This window comes from Psittacula echo (genome assembly GCF_963264785.1).
Source record: "Psittacula echo genome assembly, chromosome: 14".
Taxonomy (NCBI): domain Eukaryota; kingdom Metazoa; phylum Chordata; class Aves; order Psittaciformes; family Psittacidae; genus Psittacula; species Psittacula echo.
Genome location: NC_137750.1, coordinates 10934276 through 10952376, shown reverse-complemented (window position 1 = coordinate 10952376; position 18101 = coordinate 10934276). Strand labels below are relative to the sequence as shown.

At 41.5% G+C, this 18101-nt stretch overlaps 1 protein-coding gene across 1 annotated transcript in view; it reads left to right on the top strand.

Moving 5' to 3' along the window:
* Positions 1 to 1193: 1193 nt before the first annotated feature.
* The window catches only part of LOC308226998 (myosin-1B-like), a gene marked incomplete at its 3' end in the record, with an annotated part of 32724 nt that continues 15816 nt past the window's right edge, over positions 1194 to 18101 (top strand). The window contains exons 1-19 of the mRNA XM_080629252.1: positions 1194 to 1761; positions 1859 to 2002; positions 2096 to 2252; positions 3293 to 3320; positions 3418 to 3532; positions 5941 to 6033; positions 6130 to 6193; positions 6283 to 6381; positions 6478 to 6581; positions 6777 to 6915; positions 7293 to 7411; positions 7512 to 7661; positions 7740 to 7910; positions 9849 to 10158; positions 11595 to 11668; positions 12207 to 12294; positions 14668 to 14785; positions 16233 to 16356; positions 17173 to 17309. Coding sequence (XP_080485378.1) covers positions 1507 to 1761; positions 1859 to 2002; positions 2096 to 2252; positions 3293 to 3320; positions 3418 to 3532; positions 5941 to 6033; positions 6130 to 6193; positions 6283 to 6381; positions 6478 to 6581; positions 6777 to 6915; positions 7293 to 7411; positions 7512 to 7661; positions 7740 to 7910; positions 9849 to 10158; positions 11595 to 11668; positions 12207 to 12294; positions 14668 to 14785; positions 16233 to 16356; positions 17173 to 17309 — 2489 coding nt within the window. The 5' untranslated portion in view covers positions 1194 to 1506. The remainder of the gene's footprint in view (positions 1762 to 1858; positions 2003 to 2095; positions 2253 to 3292; positions 3321 to 3417; positions 3533 to 5940; positions 6034 to 6129; positions 6194 to 6282; positions 6382 to 6477; positions 6582 to 6776; positions 6916 to 7292; positions 7412 to 7511; positions 7662 to 7739; positions 7911 to 9848; positions 10159 to 11594; positions 11669 to 12206; positions 12295 to 14667; positions 14786 to 16232; positions 16357 to 17172; positions 17310 to 18101) is intronic.

Below are 18101 nucleotides of genomic sequence, written 5' to 3'. Positions count from 1 at the left end.
TATAGGCAAAAAAATGCTGGGCTGTATATACATAGAATAATAATTTCAAAGTTAAAGGTTCTGGATTCTGTGGTTTGAAATTCCTGGGCATTAAAGGCTTTTGAGAGATGCAGCCCCTCTAAGGTGCATACCCCATAGCAAGTAGGTTCTGTTGGTAGAGATCAGCACTTCTACAGCGATGTGTCCAAAAGCAGCATTACAAATGCCTTCAGATTCCTTTCATCATTTCCTTGATTAAAACCACTCCATGCTGATTAAGTCAGTACTGTGATGCCTAGGAAGGATACATCTGAGTTGTTCTATACTGTCCCATTAACTTCTTTAATACCACAGTGTATCAAACAGCCCATGATGTATCAGGAGTTTGGATTTTGTTATTTAATGGATTTTTTCAGCCTGTATATTACCTTGCCTGGGCAGAACATTCTGGTAATGCTAATTCCTGCCTACATCATTTCTGCCTCTGTTATTTCCAAATGCTCTTGAATTACCTACACCAGCCCACCTGAATGTAGCAACCAATAGCATCTATTTGTGTCGAAGAATTTAGAATTTTTACCAGATATTGGTGCCCATGGCAAGTGGGTTGGAACTAGATGAACTTAAGGTCCTTTCCAACCATAACTATTCTATGATTCTATATGTAACATTAAATTGAGCATAAAGCAGTTTTCTGTAATATTTCTGCTACACAAATCCCTAGTGGAATGCCTGCTCCATCTTGGTGCACATTTATTGTCTTTTAATGATTTATACCTGATACTAGTCCATATAATATGTTAAAGCTAAAAGGTACCTTGTTATTTAAAGTCTTTGAAATATTATTCAGGTACTTTTTTACCTAGATAATGCTATGCCATTAATGATTACCTTCACCATACATTATATTCCTTTATTAGCTAATTTTGCCACAGATCTGAAAAGATGTTTTATATTTAGTTCATATGATAAACAGGTTTGGCTTTAGACAGATGATGATTGACCCTCACTATTTGTTCCAGTGCCAAACAGAAAATACCTGAGCTTTTCTTGCTTGGTATTAAAATATAGAAAACAGAAGAATGCCAAGAATACCTCCATTTAGAAATTATGTGTAAGAGCCAATCTGCTTAACTTACAGATCTTATTTGTGTCTAGATTTTTAGATATCTAATGAAACAATCTATCTAAGTGGTTAGTGTACATGGCTTTGAGAAGTATGTGACTGTGCAGCTGTGTGAATAGCAAATGAAGATAGAGCAGGAGAGGCTTTGAAAGACTTCCAGCTTGATATTCTCGCTGCCTTAACTTCTGCACACAGGCATACTATTTAATGGGGATGCCTTCAAAGGCAATTTTTTTTTTTTTTTTTTTTTTGTAGACACCTCTGTCTACAAAAGGAACTTTCTTTATTAGGACTTCTTCAGATACTTAAAATTAAGGCAGAAGTTAAGTGCCTGACATTGATCAGTCTTCTTCCTTTTAGTCATTGAACGTACCCATTTTCTTGATAAATATAAATTAAAAATGCACAGGTTCTCTGAAACCTTTCTGAATTCCTCTAGAGCAACTCCAGCCATGAGTTCTGATGCAGAGATGGCAGTTTTTGGAGAAGCTGCTCCCTATTTGCGGAAGACTGAGAAGGAGAGAATTGAAGCCCAAACCCGCCCATTTGATGCTAAGACAGCCTGTTTTATAGTGGATGAAAAGCAAATGTATGTTAAAGCTACTATACAAAGTAGAGAAGGCGGCAAAGTCACAGTTAAAACATATGATGATACAGTAAGTGATACCAATGGCTACTCATACATGACCATCTAGTTCAGGCAGTTCCCTCACTTAGATTTCTTTTCCTATTCTTCTCTTCTGCTTTCGTCAGACTGTGACTGTAACAGATGACCAAGTCTTTCCCATGAACCCTCCCAAGTATGATAAAATCGAGGACATGGCCATGATGACCCACCTCCATGAACCTGCTGTGCTGTACAACCTCAAAGAGCGTTACGCAGCCTGGATGATCTACGTAAGTACCAGCAGCAGTCTTCCTCTGGGTAGCTGGGAGGAACTGCTCTGCCAGGCTAAGTGGAAGCCAACGTGCTGTCTCCCTTCCCCACAGACATACTCAGGTCTTTTCTGTGTCACCGTCAACCCCTACAAGTGGCTGCCAGTGTACAGCCCACAGGTGGTGGCTGGCTACCGAGGCAAGAAGCGCCAGGAGGCCCCTCCACACATCTTCTCCATCTCTGACAATGCCTATCAGTTCATGCTGATTGGTGAGTTATTTGGCAAGAATGGAAAAATGCTGATATACACAGGGTTACTGCTTCGTCAAGAAACATTTGACAGTTCAGGCATCTTAGGTGGTGCTCTACTCAGGTGGTGCCTGTATGGCAACAGCTCCCATAGTCACATAGTCACAGAATCACACACTGGTTGAGGTTGGAAGGGACCGCTGGAGATCATCTAGTCACCCCCCGTGTTATGCAGATTCACCTAAAGCAGGTGGCATGGGATGAGTTTTGAATATTCCCAGGGAAGGAAGCTCTACAACCTCTCTGGCAGCCTGTTACAGTTCTTTGTCTTCCTCAAATTCAGATGGGACATCCAGTGTTTCAGTTCGTGCCTGCTGCCCTTCATCCTATCACTGGACAAGAGTCTGGTACCATTCCCTTGACACCCACCCTTAAAATGTATGGATTGATAAGATCCCCTCTCAGTCATCTCTTCTCCAAGCTAAACAGGTCCAGGTCTCAGCCTTTCCTCGAAAGAGAGATGTTCCAGTTCCCTAATCAGCTTTGATTAGGGATCACTAGGCCCTCTCCAGTAGTTCCTTGTGTTTCTTGAACTGGGAAGCCCAGAACTGCAGATGCAGCCTCACCAAGGCAGTTTGAAGTCTTATGGAACAGCTCAAGATTAGACTGCCTGTGACATCTTAATGACCTCTGTGCTCTCTGGAAAGGCAGTGGCCAGCTGTCACACTTTGTGTCCACTCTCCTAGTGAGGAATTTAAAGAAACAGTAAAGAAGCAACATAGCAGAGAATCTGATTCTGATTACAAAAATGTTTAAGCCAAGGTCTATAGATAAAAGAAATCAAACAGTGAGGAGGAAGCCTTGTAAAGAACCATCCCTCTGTGCAAAAAAAGAAAAAAAAAATCTGCATGGAGACTAATGCATACTTTACCTTCTCTGGTTACAAAGTGATAAATACAGTGACAATACAGTTATTTCCCTTGAAGTCAGTTAGTTATGTCTGAGGAACGGAAGTCCTTCATTTCTCATTTCAACATCTCTTTCTGGTACTTTGTTTTCAGATTCTTGCAACCAGTCAATCCTTATCACGTGAGTATGTTTGGATACACGTTTCAAAGCTGACAGAGAAGTAAAAATGTTTTTTATTTCCTGTTTTCTGTAACAATTAATACTTTCATTTCAACAGCGGAGAATCCGGAGCAGGGAAGACTGTGAACACCAAGCGAGTCATCCAGTACTTTGCAACAATTGCAGTTAGTGGTGACAAAAAGAAAGAAGAAGGAAAGAGTGGCAAACTGCAGGTATGTCTCTTGCTCCCCTTTCTCAAGTTTGCTCAAGACTGTGCCTGCAGAGCAGGAGCTATCAATGCATCTTTTTGGGCTGCACAACTATCAATAGGTTAGAGAGTATAGGACTGCTGAGGAAACAGGATGCGCAGTCCAAGCACACCGATGCTCATCTACCCCTGCTACCTGGCCTCCATCCCTCTGAACACTAGTGGAACTCTACTTAAAGGAGCATTTTCTTAATGTAGGAAAGGTCCAAGCCTCAGTTTCTCTCCAGTCTTCATTTACACAGGAGAAGTCTTCATTAGGGAGAGGAAGACAATGTAAGACAGCAATTTTCTCTGCAGTATGTATCTGTTCATCAGTACCCTACAAGTTCAGCCACATCCACTGCACCCAAGTGGCTGCAAGTGTAAAGAGAGCAGTTGGTTCCCAGTGGCACATAACTGTGCCATTCCTGTTCCTTGGTTTGACTCCTATTGACAGGGGAAGTACAGTAACTCTGGACTCCATAGTGCTTGTATTGAAGTTAAAAGCCATTTCAATTGCATCAGGTAGTAGTTTCCACTGGCTTGTTCTCCTGTCTGTGGTCAAAGTAACAGCCCTTAGTGGAGGCATAAGGAAAGGGACAGATTTTGGACAGCTGGGACCACTTGCCTGACAGTAGAAATGTAACCTCAAAAAGGATCCTTTCAGGGAAGAAAGCACATACCCTAATGACCCTTTCTGCTGAGCAGCCCCACTGCCACAATCTGAGCCCACTGGTCTATTTGCAAAGCATGGGTTTCACTCCCTAGCACAGAGCAAGCAACAAACATCCTTGCAGCACAAGTGTGTGTCACCAAAGTCTTTGAGATGGTATGTGCATCAAAGTGGGTGGCACGTGTCAGCATGTTATTTGAGTACCCAAGGGCACAGAGGAACGTAAGGAGATTCCAAGGCTGAATATTCTTTCCACACTTAGAGGCAGGTGTCTGTGATTGATGGGCTGTTATGGCCAAGGCACGTGCATCATAAACACTCTTTCCATCAGCAGCATTTGAGAATATCCTGGGTTCAGCTTTCAGCAGCTGCTCACTATGCCAACACTGATCGCAGAACTTGGAGACAGCTGAGAGATGTCTATGTTTGATATAAGGAAATTCACTTGGCTCTCAGATGGATAACAATTTATTCTGCCTTCTTCTGAATACCCTATTTTATAGTATTCACAATCTCTATAATAGAAGTATGTGCCTCTTCATAAGAACATTAAATAAACCACTCAGGTTATAGTTATGTCTAGCCCAGTATCCTACCTCAGATGCAGGCTGCAATCAGATGCCAGGCAAGAGTATATGAATAAAGGAAACATGTAACAGCATTTCTCCTGAATACTGTCTCATTCTCTAGCACTTTGTCACCCAGCCTATAGACAGGGCTCCAGAATGAACTCTGTAAAGAATTGCCATGGATTCTTCCATGCCATCCTCCATGCGCAATACTCCCTTGGGAGTTCCCTGGTCACAGCTGTGCACTAAAAAGAGGTTTGGTGTTGGTGTAGTCCGCTGCACTGACACACATACCTCTTCTCATAAATGGAGAAGATGAAGTTCCTTTAGAAAGCTGGAAGATATATGTGGGAGAGCATTGCTGTAGGGATTTGGGGGTTTTTATTAAAAATATATATATACATGGAGCTTAATCTGATATTGTGTTACCTTAATTAAGACAAAAAAGAGAGAGAGAGCTTCATATGCTACTGTATCGCCTTAATTTTAGAAGGTTCATCTTCACGGTGGACTGATAACTTATTTAAACCCATTGTGCCATCTGCAGACAGTGTTGGGAACGGCGCTCCCTCTCCATTGAAAGTTGAGAAAGGCTGTACTGAACGCCAGCACATACAAAGATGCAGGAACTTGAGCTGTGCTGCTCATCTGTCATCTGGGTACAAAATGATTGTTCGTTCTCCTTCTTTTTTTTTCTGTCTTGGAAATTATCCCTGGCAACACTTACACACCCTCACTACATCATGATCAATTATGACCTTACTAGAATCCTTGAGAAAAGCTTTGTTCTAGCATTCCATAAAAGCACAGGGCGACTCTACTTCCTGGACCCTGTATACTGCAAGGAAAAGGAGAGGCATAATGCCACAGAAGCTTCTTTCCTCCCATATTTTTGCAATTAACAAGAGTGACACAATACAATACCAAAACTTTACACGCTGATCATTCCTTCTGCAGTCACGCAGCTAAAAAACTTTCTCCTTTGAAACAATGGCAATACTCCCGAGTGAATAAATGCTTAAAAATTCCAATAAATTTTAGGTTAAAAATCACATATGAAGTATAAAAATTGCCTGTTCATATTATCTCTTTTGTCATATTTGTTTTTAACCAGCAGTGAAATTTGATAGAAGTTTTTTCTCTTGTAACTAGGGAACTCTGGAGGATCAAATCATCAGCGCCAACCCACTGCTGGAGGCCTTTGGCAATGCCAAGACTGTGAGGAACGACAACTCCTCGCGCTTTGTGAGTTTATTTCAGATATGGTGGAATGCAGATATCTCATACATGTCCCATTCCTTGATCATTATAACCAATGGGTTGATCTGTACTGCCTGACAGGGAAAATTTATCCGGATTCACTTTGGAAAAACTGGCAAGCTGGCCTCTGCAGATATTGAAACCTGTGAGTTAGAGCAAGTCAGTGGAGGCAGAATTTGTGCAATAAGGACCTCAACTTTACCAGGAGGCTAATGACACCTCTCTTTTGATTAGATCTTCTGGAGAAATCCAGAGTGACTTTCCAGCTGTCCAGTGAAAGAAGCTATCATATTTTTTATCAGATAATGTCCAACAAGAAGCCAGAGCTCATTGGTGAGTGCCAGCAGTGCTGGGCTTAGCTCAGTGAGTGCTTCCTCTTTCCACTGTGACCTGCCCCAATGCCACCAAAGGTGCCCTGTATACCTGCAGATCTCCTCCATATCTCCACCAACCCCTACGATTTCCAGTACGTGAGCCAAGGAGAAGTCACTGTTTCCAGTATTAACGATGCTGAGGAGCTGCTGGCAATGGATGTGAGTACAGGGAAGCACCCACAGGACGGCCCCACAGTCAGAGCAGCTGTGGTGAGGGAAGCACAGCTCAGTGCAGGCAGGGAGGCAAAAAGGCAGGGGGAGAAACCCTACCTTCCCATCATAGCACATATACCTGTTACATCACCCTGTTCTTCAGCCCTTGTGCTTGTCTAACCCACCCTGTTGCCTCTGCAGAATGCCGTGGACATCCTGGGCTTCAGCCCCGAAGAGAAGGAAGGGATATATAAGGTGACGGGAGCTGTCATGCACTATGGGAACATGAAGTTCAAGCAGAAGCAGCGCGAGGAGCAGGCAGAGCCAGATGGCACAGGAGGTAGTGTTGACTGCAGTTTGCTTGTGAACTGCAACAGGAGACAAGCTAGCAACCCTGTCCCATAAAGTGCCCAACACTTTGAGCATGAATTTCCCTTCCACAAACTAAATTTTTTCAGTTTGTTGCAAGTCAGTGACTGAATTTATGCTCCACAAGGAGACAGAAATACATAGAAATGAAGCATTGCTGCAGTCCTCCAGGCATGGAAGAGGAGTGTGCTGCAGCTGAGACACTGCCTATATTAAAGTGAAAACTTTCCTTAACAATAGGGGCATCTGAGTAGCACAGAAAGTGAGTTCCTTGTAACAGGAACATCCTAGAGGGACAAGACACCTTTCTTTATCTCATTTGACCTCGTTTGCTGTCTCTGATCCTAGTGGCTGACATAGCTGCCTCCCTGATGGGTCTGAATTCTGCTGATTTCCTCAAGGCTTTATGCTATCCCAGGGTGAAAGTTGGGAATGAATATGTAACTAAAGGACAAAATGTCCAACAGGTACCTCGACAGCTGATCAGCTTTTCTTTTTATTCAGACAGCTCTTTCAACTTTAAGGCTAACTCAACTTTCATTACTGCCTTGGTTGTGTTTCTTACAGGTGTACAATTCAGTGGGGGCATTGGCTAAATCAGTCTATGAGAAGATGTTCCTGTGGATGGTTGTTCGCATCAATCAACAGCTGGATACGAAGCAACCCAGAGCGTCCTTCATTGGTGTCCTGGACATTGCTGGCTTTGAGATCTTTGATGTGAGTTACAGTAAGTACAATTGCCCATTGATGACATTTCCGAACTAATTGGCTTTTCTATATATTTTGAATTTGCAGTTCAACAGCCTGGAGCAGCTGTGCATCAACTTCACCAATGAGAAACTGCAACAGTTCTTCAACCACCACATGTTCGTGCTGGAGCAGGAGGAGTACAAGAAGGAAGGAATTGAATGGGAATTCATTGACTTTGGGATGGACCTGGCTGCCTGCATTGAGCTCATTGAGAAGGTAGAGGAATTTTTTTTCGTTTTAGGAGAGCACATTTCTTTCATGGTCATTTATTTTAGTCCAGTCATTCTTAATAAATGGTCACATTAATGTTGACTGACCCTCTAACATAAGAAAAGGTAGTTCATAAACCGAAAGCTTTGGGAATGACAGGCTCCCTCTGTGATAAAAATGATTTCCTGAACAACATGGCTGGGGTGGATGGGAGAGGAGTACTCAATGTTAACTTGGTGCCTTAACAAAACTGCCTTTAACAGCAAGGTGAACCTCAAGTCTTACTACTTGCTGTAATGGGTAGAAGTTCTGCTTCTAGCAACACAGCCCTTTATGGCCCCTCTGTCATTGCTCATTGCCACTGCACTGGGGACCTTAATGGGAATGAACCCCTCACTGCTATGTTATAAGCCAGTGTCTAGTGGCTGTGCACAGCTCTTACACATCGTGTGCAAATCCAATATGCACATATGCAAACATCTTCCTTCTCAGGAGCATACAGGTATCTGCTCCCAGCACTGTCATTCATGCCCCGTGCCCAGTGACTGGTACAGCCATCCCACATGCATGTTCACTGCTTTATATTCATTCCATGTGTTATGCCTTTGCACATGAGACACATTTCTTGCTAACCTCCCACACTTCCCACCACATAGCAGCATCTACAGGCAGCACTACCATTCACAGCTACTGCCTGTTGACTATTACTGGGTTTAAAACCCCAAATCCACACTAAGTGTTCAGTGGCCCCACATGTTTCGTCCCCTATCTAGTAGAGCCAGAGGAAGCAGAACAGCTATGCTGATCTAATGTAAAATCTTTTGCAATGACAGGAAAGGAGCAGACACTTCTAAGATGCAAATCATCTAGTACATTCTGTTAGGGATTTTGTGAAATGTCTTTATAATGTGTTCCATAACAGAACAGCAATCTGGACAGCCAGCTCAGATCTAGATTCTATTTTATAGACACCTACACTTAGGCAAGATGTATGCTAACCCCCGAGCTCTCATACAGCAGCCACATCTAGACAGCAAAACCTTCATTCAAAGCATAGCATTCCTTCCCAACATCCACCTTCTGTGGTTGCTGCTGCTCTGGAAGAACCCTGATTCTAGCTCTGGCAGCTATCTAGCTGAAATCAGATGTAAGAATCTCTTGGCATCTTCTTAAATTAAACTAAAAAAAAAAAAAAGGGTTCCTACAAAGAAGGAATTCCTAGAATTCTCTCTAGGCCAAAGAGGTACAGATCACATCACTGTCTCCAGCAATATCAGAGGATGTGCTTGTCTGCACTATCTGAAGATACCTAATGTAGCTCCAATGAAAGCTCTGTGAATGTGCCTACATCTCTGTCTTGAAATTCTTCTCATTGTAAATGAAATTCTGAGACAAATTAAAAGTCTATAGGTATTCTAAAGTGACAGGTTGTCATTTACACTCCACATAAGGTGTGGAAAATCTGATCCATCATGCACGTTCACTGGAGACAAAACCAGAGCCGGTAGATATCAGTTATCTGCACTTTCCTGAGGAGCCATCAAAGTAAGTTCACATTGACAATTGCAACATGATGGCTTGTAACAAACATACACAACAGCATCAGGCCCACAAACAGGATGCTGAAACCTACTTCCTAATGATGTAGGGTAATGAGGATCAAAACAACAGATTAAAATACGTATATGCAGTCTTTCATTCAAAGATGCATGTATCTCTGAATACTGTGAACAGTATTGTTGAGTTGCCATGTTCATGGGTAGTAGCTTGAGCAACACAGACTAATTATAGTTTGCCTGATTATTATAGTAACTAGTGGTGCATTAAGAACTTAGGCAACATAAATTACAGTCACTGAAACAAGCCACAAATTATATGGAAGGTAACATTCTATTTACTTTTCTTCTCCCCACCACTTTCTTCATGTTTTCATATTCCTCCCAGCCTATGGGCATCTTCTCCATCCTGGAAGAGGAGTGCATGTTCCCCAAGGCAACTGACACCTCTTTCAAGAACAAGCTCTATGACCAACATCTGGGCAAGAACAAAAATTTCCAGAAGCCCAAGCCTGCCAAAGGCAAGGCTGAGGCTCACTTTGCTCTGGTGCACTATGCTGGCATGGTGGACTACAACATCGCTGGCTGGCTTGACAAGAACAAGGATCCCCTGAATGAAAGTGTTGTGGAGTTGTACCAGAAATCATCCTTGAAGCTACTGTCCTTCCTTTTCTCTAATTATGCGAGTGCAGAAACAAGTAAGTGCTTTATCAGTGATGATCAATATGGCAAAAGTCAACTAAAGTCTACTTCTTCTCCTCTCTGTGGTATACTTTAGACTCTTTATCATCCCCTAAGGTGACCTTGTTCTTGTGTGCACTCAGTTATGCCAAAATTAAGATATCAACATGCAGAACTGCTGAAAACACCACATTCATGTGGTGCAGAGAAGTAAAACACAGTGAGTCCGATACAAAGTGACTCACTGTGTTGTGAATCATGTGCATACTTACTCATCCTCCAGATGGGTACCAACTATACATGTAAAGTACAAGCACTTTCTAGTCTTTGGGGACACAGTTTTGTTTATTGAGGTGAACTACGTGAACTACAAGAACTACAAGGAGTCCGTGGAACTATTTCATACCCAGCTGAGTAGTCCTGATGTTGCAAGGGAAAACGAGAGAGACAGAGAATACAGTGTAATAGTCCTCTAACGGCATCAGAGAGCAGTCCAGTTTCTTGCTCTGAGATAATCTGTGGCTGAAGATAATCAACTTGGGCAGTCAACAGGTCTGCTTTACCAAAAACGGCCACACAGATTTCTACCAAAAAACTCTCAATATTCTGGCAGCCTGAATGCTGGGCAAAAAGGTGAGGCAGTATACAGCACTAGTCAACTCAGCCATCAGCCATATGGACAGCAGGGTCTGAGGTTTGAAAAGGTACTGCATGGGAACTTTCCTGCGTCCAGTTTGACTGAGATAATGTGTCTAGGCAAGCTCTTAAGAAATACTGGGGATGTGTCAGCTGTGGTCTTTGCAGGTATCATCAATATAAGGAAGGTGAGAGGAAAAGGTTGTGAAGATAAAATTTTGGATAAAGTGTGAAATTAGGAGAACAAAGACTTCATTTAAGTCTCAATTTAACTGGCTTCAATGGTGCAGCAAATATTAAAAGGCAATGAGCTGCTTGGATTTGTATTCCTGAGGCTGTAATTTGTTTCCAGCCACATGGATGCCATAAACCAGAATAGATCCCTGTTTTTTCACCTGGAACACTAGATTAGGAGATGTTTCTAAAGAAGCCTTCACTGCACTGATAAACACGTCAACTGCTGAGCCACATCCTTGTGGCCTTTCATCTAATTAAATAAAAAAATAATAACTGTGGCTGTATCTGTAAGTAGAAGGAAAGTGACAAGAAGCACAGAGCATACTGTTACAAAAATTATGTCAGGTCATAGGGATTCCACACCATCAAAGCCATGTACATTATGATGCAACCTAAATCATGCATCTGAGAGCAAATATCAACAACCAGCTAGCAGCAGTTCACTAAAACTCTCATGCAGCAGTGGGTATTTAAAATTTAAAGGTGATTATTTTATTGGGCTATGATCAAAGAAAGAAGGTGAGGCCTACAAAACATATTGCTTACTCTAACCATTCACCTCTTATCTACTTCTTAAAAGGTGACACTTCTGGTGGCAAGAAAGGTGGTAAGAAGAAGGGTGGCTCTTTCCAGACAGTGTCTGCTGTGTTCAGGGTATGTGAATTTCCTTTTAAATAAGCCATGCTTCCGTCAAAATGATCCAAGGGCTAAAACACCTCTCCTATGAAGAAAGTTGGTGTAATTCAGCCTGGGGAAGAGAAGGCTTCAGGGATATCTTACTGCAGCCTTTCAATATATAAAAGGGGTTTATCAGAAAGACAGAGGAACACTTTTCATAGCGCCTATAGTGACAGGACTAGAGGCAATGGTTTTAAAATGAAAGAAGGTTGGTTTAAACTGGACTTAAGGAATACAGTCTTTACAGTGAGGGTGGTGAGACACTGGAACAAGTTGCCTGGAGAAGCTGTGGCTGCCCCGTCATCGGAAGTGTTCCTAGTCAGGCTGAATGGGGCTTTGAGCAACCTAGTTTACTGAAAAATGTCCCTGCCCATGGCAGGGGTGTTGGACTTGATGAACTTCAAAGGCCCCTTCCAATTCAAACCATTCTGTGATTCTATAACTCTTTGATATTTGAATAAGGATGCAAAAGCTTTATGCCCCAAAGTTCAAACCCATGTTTTGTCTATCACAGGAAAATCTAAACAAGTTGATGACTAACCTGAGAAGTACCCATCCTCACTTTGTGCGATGCCTGGTTCCTAATGAAACCAAAACTCCTGGTAAGTCCATCATTAAACTCTGAAGACATGGGACTGGTGGGACTTGGCCTGCTTAGCTTCCACATCAACTTCTCCCAGAACAACTCCCTTTGTACGTGAAGTTCTTGTAGGAATTGGCCTGCAGGACAGTGTCCAAATTAATCTTCTTTTATTGTTTACAGTGACTGTGAAATTTTGAGCCTTACACAGTCCACATCAATTACCCATCTTCTCTTAATGTGTGTACAGCACTGCAGATGATTAAGATGGGCTTGATCACAGCTGATGAAATTGTCTGTTGTGTGCAATAGCATTAGCAAATCCCTAAAAAAGTGCCTAGTTTTAAGGACCACCGTGTCATTCAGAACTGTTGGGTTCAGCCCAAGACCACTTACCAATTTCTAAATATTCAGTGTTATGATCTGATTCACTGAGCTGGAGGACTGTCAAAGAAATCATGTATCACTTGCAGAATTCCATGTACAAGCTGCTGGGTGCTGCTAGCACTTGGAAAGCATTTTGATATAAATTTCCTTTTTCTTTTCTTTATGTAATTAAATATTAAACTCTCACAAAGAATTTTGTCTCTGGGCAAGTCAAGTTTAGGTGTATTTTCATGTGGCCACTAAATTAAAGTACCTGGGGGGAGACTTGCCTGTGTGGGTTTTAGGAGCCATAGAATTATAGAATCAGCTAGGTTGGAAAAGACCTTTAAGACCATCAAGTCCAACCTTTACCTCAGAACTGCAAAGGCCACCACTAAAGCATGTCACTAAGGTCCTCATCTACACAGTTTCTGAACACTTCCAGGGACAGTGATTGTACCATTTGTGGAATCTTCACCACTTCCCATTTCAGGGCAGGCTGTTTCAATGCCTGACCACCCTTTCACTGAAGAATTTTTTTCCTAAAATCCAGTCTAAGCCTCCCCTGGCGCAGCGTGAGGCCGTTTCCTCTTGTCCTGTCAGTACTGGTAGAATAAGGTAGATACTGGTAGAATGTAGCGGATGCAACAGGAATATGAGGAAACAGGAGCTTAGCATCTGCTTAATCTGCTCAGGAGACAATTTCAGAATGTTCCTTACCTTTCTTGTTTAAGTCTCTATGTAACCCCTAAAACCATGAGCAGGATTTAAGCAACACGTACATGAATGACATTCACATTTCAGCTGTTCATCTAAATTGCTTTTATATTCAGTGGAGAGGAGCAGGCATTCTAAGATATGACTCATCTGGCCTCTTTCATACATCTACCTTAGGATGAGATGAATCACATCCGAGAAGAAACTTTTTCACTCCACTGACTATAAATGAAGCCCAAATGAAAATGTCCACACTTCATATCCTAAGTGAAGAAAGAGGAATCCCACTGGGGTCTTGATAGTCAAGTGTAAGTGGGGAATTAAGGAAACCTACTAAAATAGAAAAGCATATTTGAATTAATTATTTTGCTAGATATTGCTGTCATTTTAATGTTTGGTTGGTTGTTTCGACAGATGACTCAGATGGAATCTTAACTTTTGCCCTTTAAGAAAAAGAAAACTAGTGCTGTGTGAGCAAAATTAAGGATGGTGAAGTGAAGGGACAGAAACTGGACATCTTCTGATTTTTAGCTGGGTTTTGGCTGCTTGTGCTCCACTTTTCTAACAAATTCTTTGGGTACAACTATTGATTACACTGAAAAGATAAAGTTAAGGATATGGAGCACACTGTACTAATTGAAGTCTCTAACAGCTGAAGGAAATTTCTGCATGACACAGTGGCTCCAAGAGGTTTTTATTTTGTCAGTTGTACTTTGTAATTCTTGGAAATTAGGCTTCGAAATACAGTTGATTATTATATCCAATAGATATATTAGGAGGAGGAAGATAATTCTTCCAATTTAAATCAACTGTCCTCTGCAGGCAGACTGAAAGCTTTAAGCAACCTGCTTATCCCTTCCTGTGTTGGAATCTATCTAGCTATCAAATCTAATCAAGTTTGAGTATAGTCAATATTTGCATGGCAGATCCAAGGTATAATGTGAAGAGCTGATTGTCTAGATGCACTACACTCTGCATTGTGCCACTTCTACCAACACTTAATGTGGATGCTGATGCTGTAGATCTTTCAGCTGGTCTCCTAAACCACTATCCTAACATTTTTGAGTAATATGGCCTTATGCCTTTTGACCGTTGGCAATTTACAAACTCTGCTCTTCTTAGTAAGATCTCTGCAACTTGTATGAATTGAAGACATGTTCTCTCTCCGCTTCCTGCATCTTTAATTAAAAGATGGTTGAATTTTATCAAAAAAAAAAAAAAAAGAAAGAAAAGGAGGTCATTCTGGAATGCTAAAACATATGGAGATTCTTTGGAAGAAAGGAAGAGTCATGATGGATGTATTTTGTTTAAGGTGAAATGGACCATTTCTTGGTGATGCATCAGCTGCGGTGCAATGGAGTTCTAGAAGGCATTCGAATTTGCAGGAAAGGGTTTCCAAGCAGAATCCTTTATGCAGACTTCAAGCAACGGTAGGTCTTCAGTTACTACTGTCTTTTAAGATAAGGCCTCAGTAAACCCACAGCTCAGGTGACAAGTCTGGTGACATCATTGAGAGAAACCCTCTGAATCGACTAGATTAGAGTCATGTGAGAGAACCAAGTAATAAATACTGTCACGTCACCCCAGTCTTTCTTTCTTTGATCAGACCAGACATTTTTTGATTCTTCAGAACCAGTACAGTTTCTAAATCAGAGTCAATGCCTGATGATTCAAAGAGATGCAAAATGCTTGCAGTGTAATGAATTACGTGGCATTAGAGACTCTCTTTGTAAGTCTCTAAGAGAATAGATACAAAAACAACACGTCAGCACAGTCTTCTTACTGTGCACTGACTAAGCATGCAAAACTCCAAGGATTTCCCAATGCTCTGTCCCTGGCCTGCATCCTCTGCCCTGTGTTTCTCATCTTTAAAATGGAGACAATTAAACAGGTTCATACGAGCTCAGTTGCTATAAACACCTGAATCAGAACTGGCTGTTGTTACATTTAAATGTGACAGTAGCATTTTCCATGTTGAAGTGTGTGAAAAGGACCCAAGACCTCTCTGAAAATGCCCTGCAACCTGATGTTCAGTAAGGCATTAGCTGTTCTCAATTCTCAAATCATAATTCGATGTGATAGCTGAAGGTATCTATACATAATGGCCATAGTTCACAACCACAAAGTGCTTTATAGTTTAGTGCAAATGTGCTGAAGTTCAGGAGGAACTACAATGGAAGCCTAAAACAGAGAATAAATTCATTGCACCACTATCACCGTCTCAATTTTACATATTCTCTTTCAAGATAGACTTGAGAATAAGAAGTGCTCCAGTGCAGAGTCACACATCCTCATGTACCTGAAGAAATCCCTTTAGAAAGATGAGGTAGTACTTTCCATGACACAGGATTACCTTAATCATTAAGTTCCCTTACAAAATGCTTAAACTGCTGTTAGCATTTACAGAATAATACTATGCTATTTTTAGTCCAAACTCAAGGATTCAGTGCTAGAACTTTATAGAGCTGTGAGCCATGCAAGATCTGTATTTCCTTTAGAATATAGCCGATTTTGATTAATAGTTTTAATTCATCTTCAAATTTGAGTAGCATTCCTCTGATCAATGAGACAAGAGGAGAAGAGGCTGACATGTTCTCACTATGTTCTTCCTAATTCCTGGACCTACAGGCACTCTTCAGTACACACATTAATTTTGTATGTAACAACATACTGTGTTGTTACACAGCCAACAGATTCCGCTGAGGACTAGAAATGTCCCCTTGTCATCACATTCTGTTTAGGCAAGACTGTCTCATTTCAGACAGCATGTTCAGCTGCTTGCAGATAGCTCACCTTCCGTATATTTTTATGATATATGATGGATCATATTTTCCTCACTCTGCCTGCAGTCAGTCCTTGCAACCTGTCTTACCACAGGTACAAGATACTTAATGCCTCAGCCATTCCAGACGACCAATCCACCGACAGCAAACAGGCTTCAGAAAAGCTTCTTTCCTCCATTGATGTTGATCACAACCAATACAAATTTGGCCACACCAAGGTAAAGCCCTTGTGGAAGAGTGGGTATGATTATGAGCAAAAAAATTCTGTTTGTTGAAAGTATTTCTTGCTTATGAAATCAGCCTTCACAATGGTTAGAAAGAAAGCAAGAAGGGGTACAGAAAACTTCTCTGGCTCTGGGAGTATGTGTAAGGGATAGCACTGTCGGCCCTGGGAACACCATACTACGAGAATGACCTAGAGTGGCTGCAACTTGAACTAGTGCTGCCCCTTTATCCTGCCAGTTGAACTTGTACTAGTGCATGTTAGACAGGCTCAGAGAAGTTTGGACAGTCAGATTTTTCAGAGGATTTAGGCACACAAGTCTATCTTCAATATCCAAAGCAGTGTTAGGTGGGAAGCTGATTCCCTAATCAGCAGAATCAAGGCACTACCGTATCTGGACAAAAACCAAATCACCTACACTACTGAGTAGACATCATGTATGCTTCTCAAGCCATTTCTAAGTCAGTGAGCAAATCCTGAGCCTGACATAGAAGGGTAGAGTATAGCAAAGAGACGAAGTAAGATACAGTACTTAGCTGAAAGTCAACTTTTTGTTTTAATAACTACTGATGAGCTAAATCTTCCACAGCCTACACTGGAGCAGGCAATCAAATAACACAGCAATAATGTGATTAGATCATACATAGAGTAAGTTGTCGTGAATCACAGGAACACTGAGGATACGAATACCGACACAAAATTTCTTTAGCTGTTAAACCTTTACTCTGCAGGCATTTTTCCAAAACTGCCTTGTACTACCCTGCATCAGCTGTCTAAGCCTCAAAATATTTGACACTCTTTTATGTTCTAGGTTTTCTTCAAGGCAGGTCTCTTGGGAGTCCTGGAAGAGATGAGAGATTGTAAGGTTGTGAGCCTCATCACTAGTATACAAGCTATCTGCAGAGGGTTCCTCATGAGAAAAAAATACAAAACAATGGGCGGAAAAAGGTAATATAAGAAAATACTAACAATCATGCTGTGTCAGACCAAAAGTCCAGCAATGCAGTATACTGTCTGAGGCAAAAATCTGTTCTCAGGAGAGACCCCTAGAAAGACCAGAGGAAAAAGAGCAAGCCCAAACAGTTTCCTTGTCATAGCCTTCCAAATTCTGGCAGTGGTTATTAAGCAATTGGACAGTGCAGCTGGACCATGATATTTAGTACTTAACAGTGATCTTTTTCTCCAGGAATGCACTTAAACCTGTGACAGAGACAGCCATCTAAGCCAGCTGAGGTCTGTCTGGTTTAAACATGTTGTTTGATAATTTCACTGGATGAGATTGTGTTTTGTAAGGAATGGCATATGATCAATCTCTGCTCTCCTTCTTATTCATTTTCTTTCATGACTCCATCATCTACAATGAACAATTCTTGTACAAAGAAGGTAATTCCATACTTTCAATCATCCAGGATGCAATTCCCATTTTCAGCTCTCTCCCTTTGAAATCGGATGAATCATGCAAAATTTATAGTGTAGGAGTGGCAGCACTGGGTGAGCCAAGCAAACTTTCTCAAATGTTGACAAGTGAAAGCTTTAGGGGGAACAAGGATTGCATAAATGTATAGGGTGCTCTGCCAACCAGCTGCTTTTATTTGTAATACTATGCAGGATATATTTAGCTCAGGGGCTTCCTGAGCCAGGTATAGTTTCTAAGAACTCAATAACTCTTACTGGATTTTTCTGCAAGGAATTGTCTAATTTCCCTTTGAACTATGGACATCAACAATACCCTTTTGCATT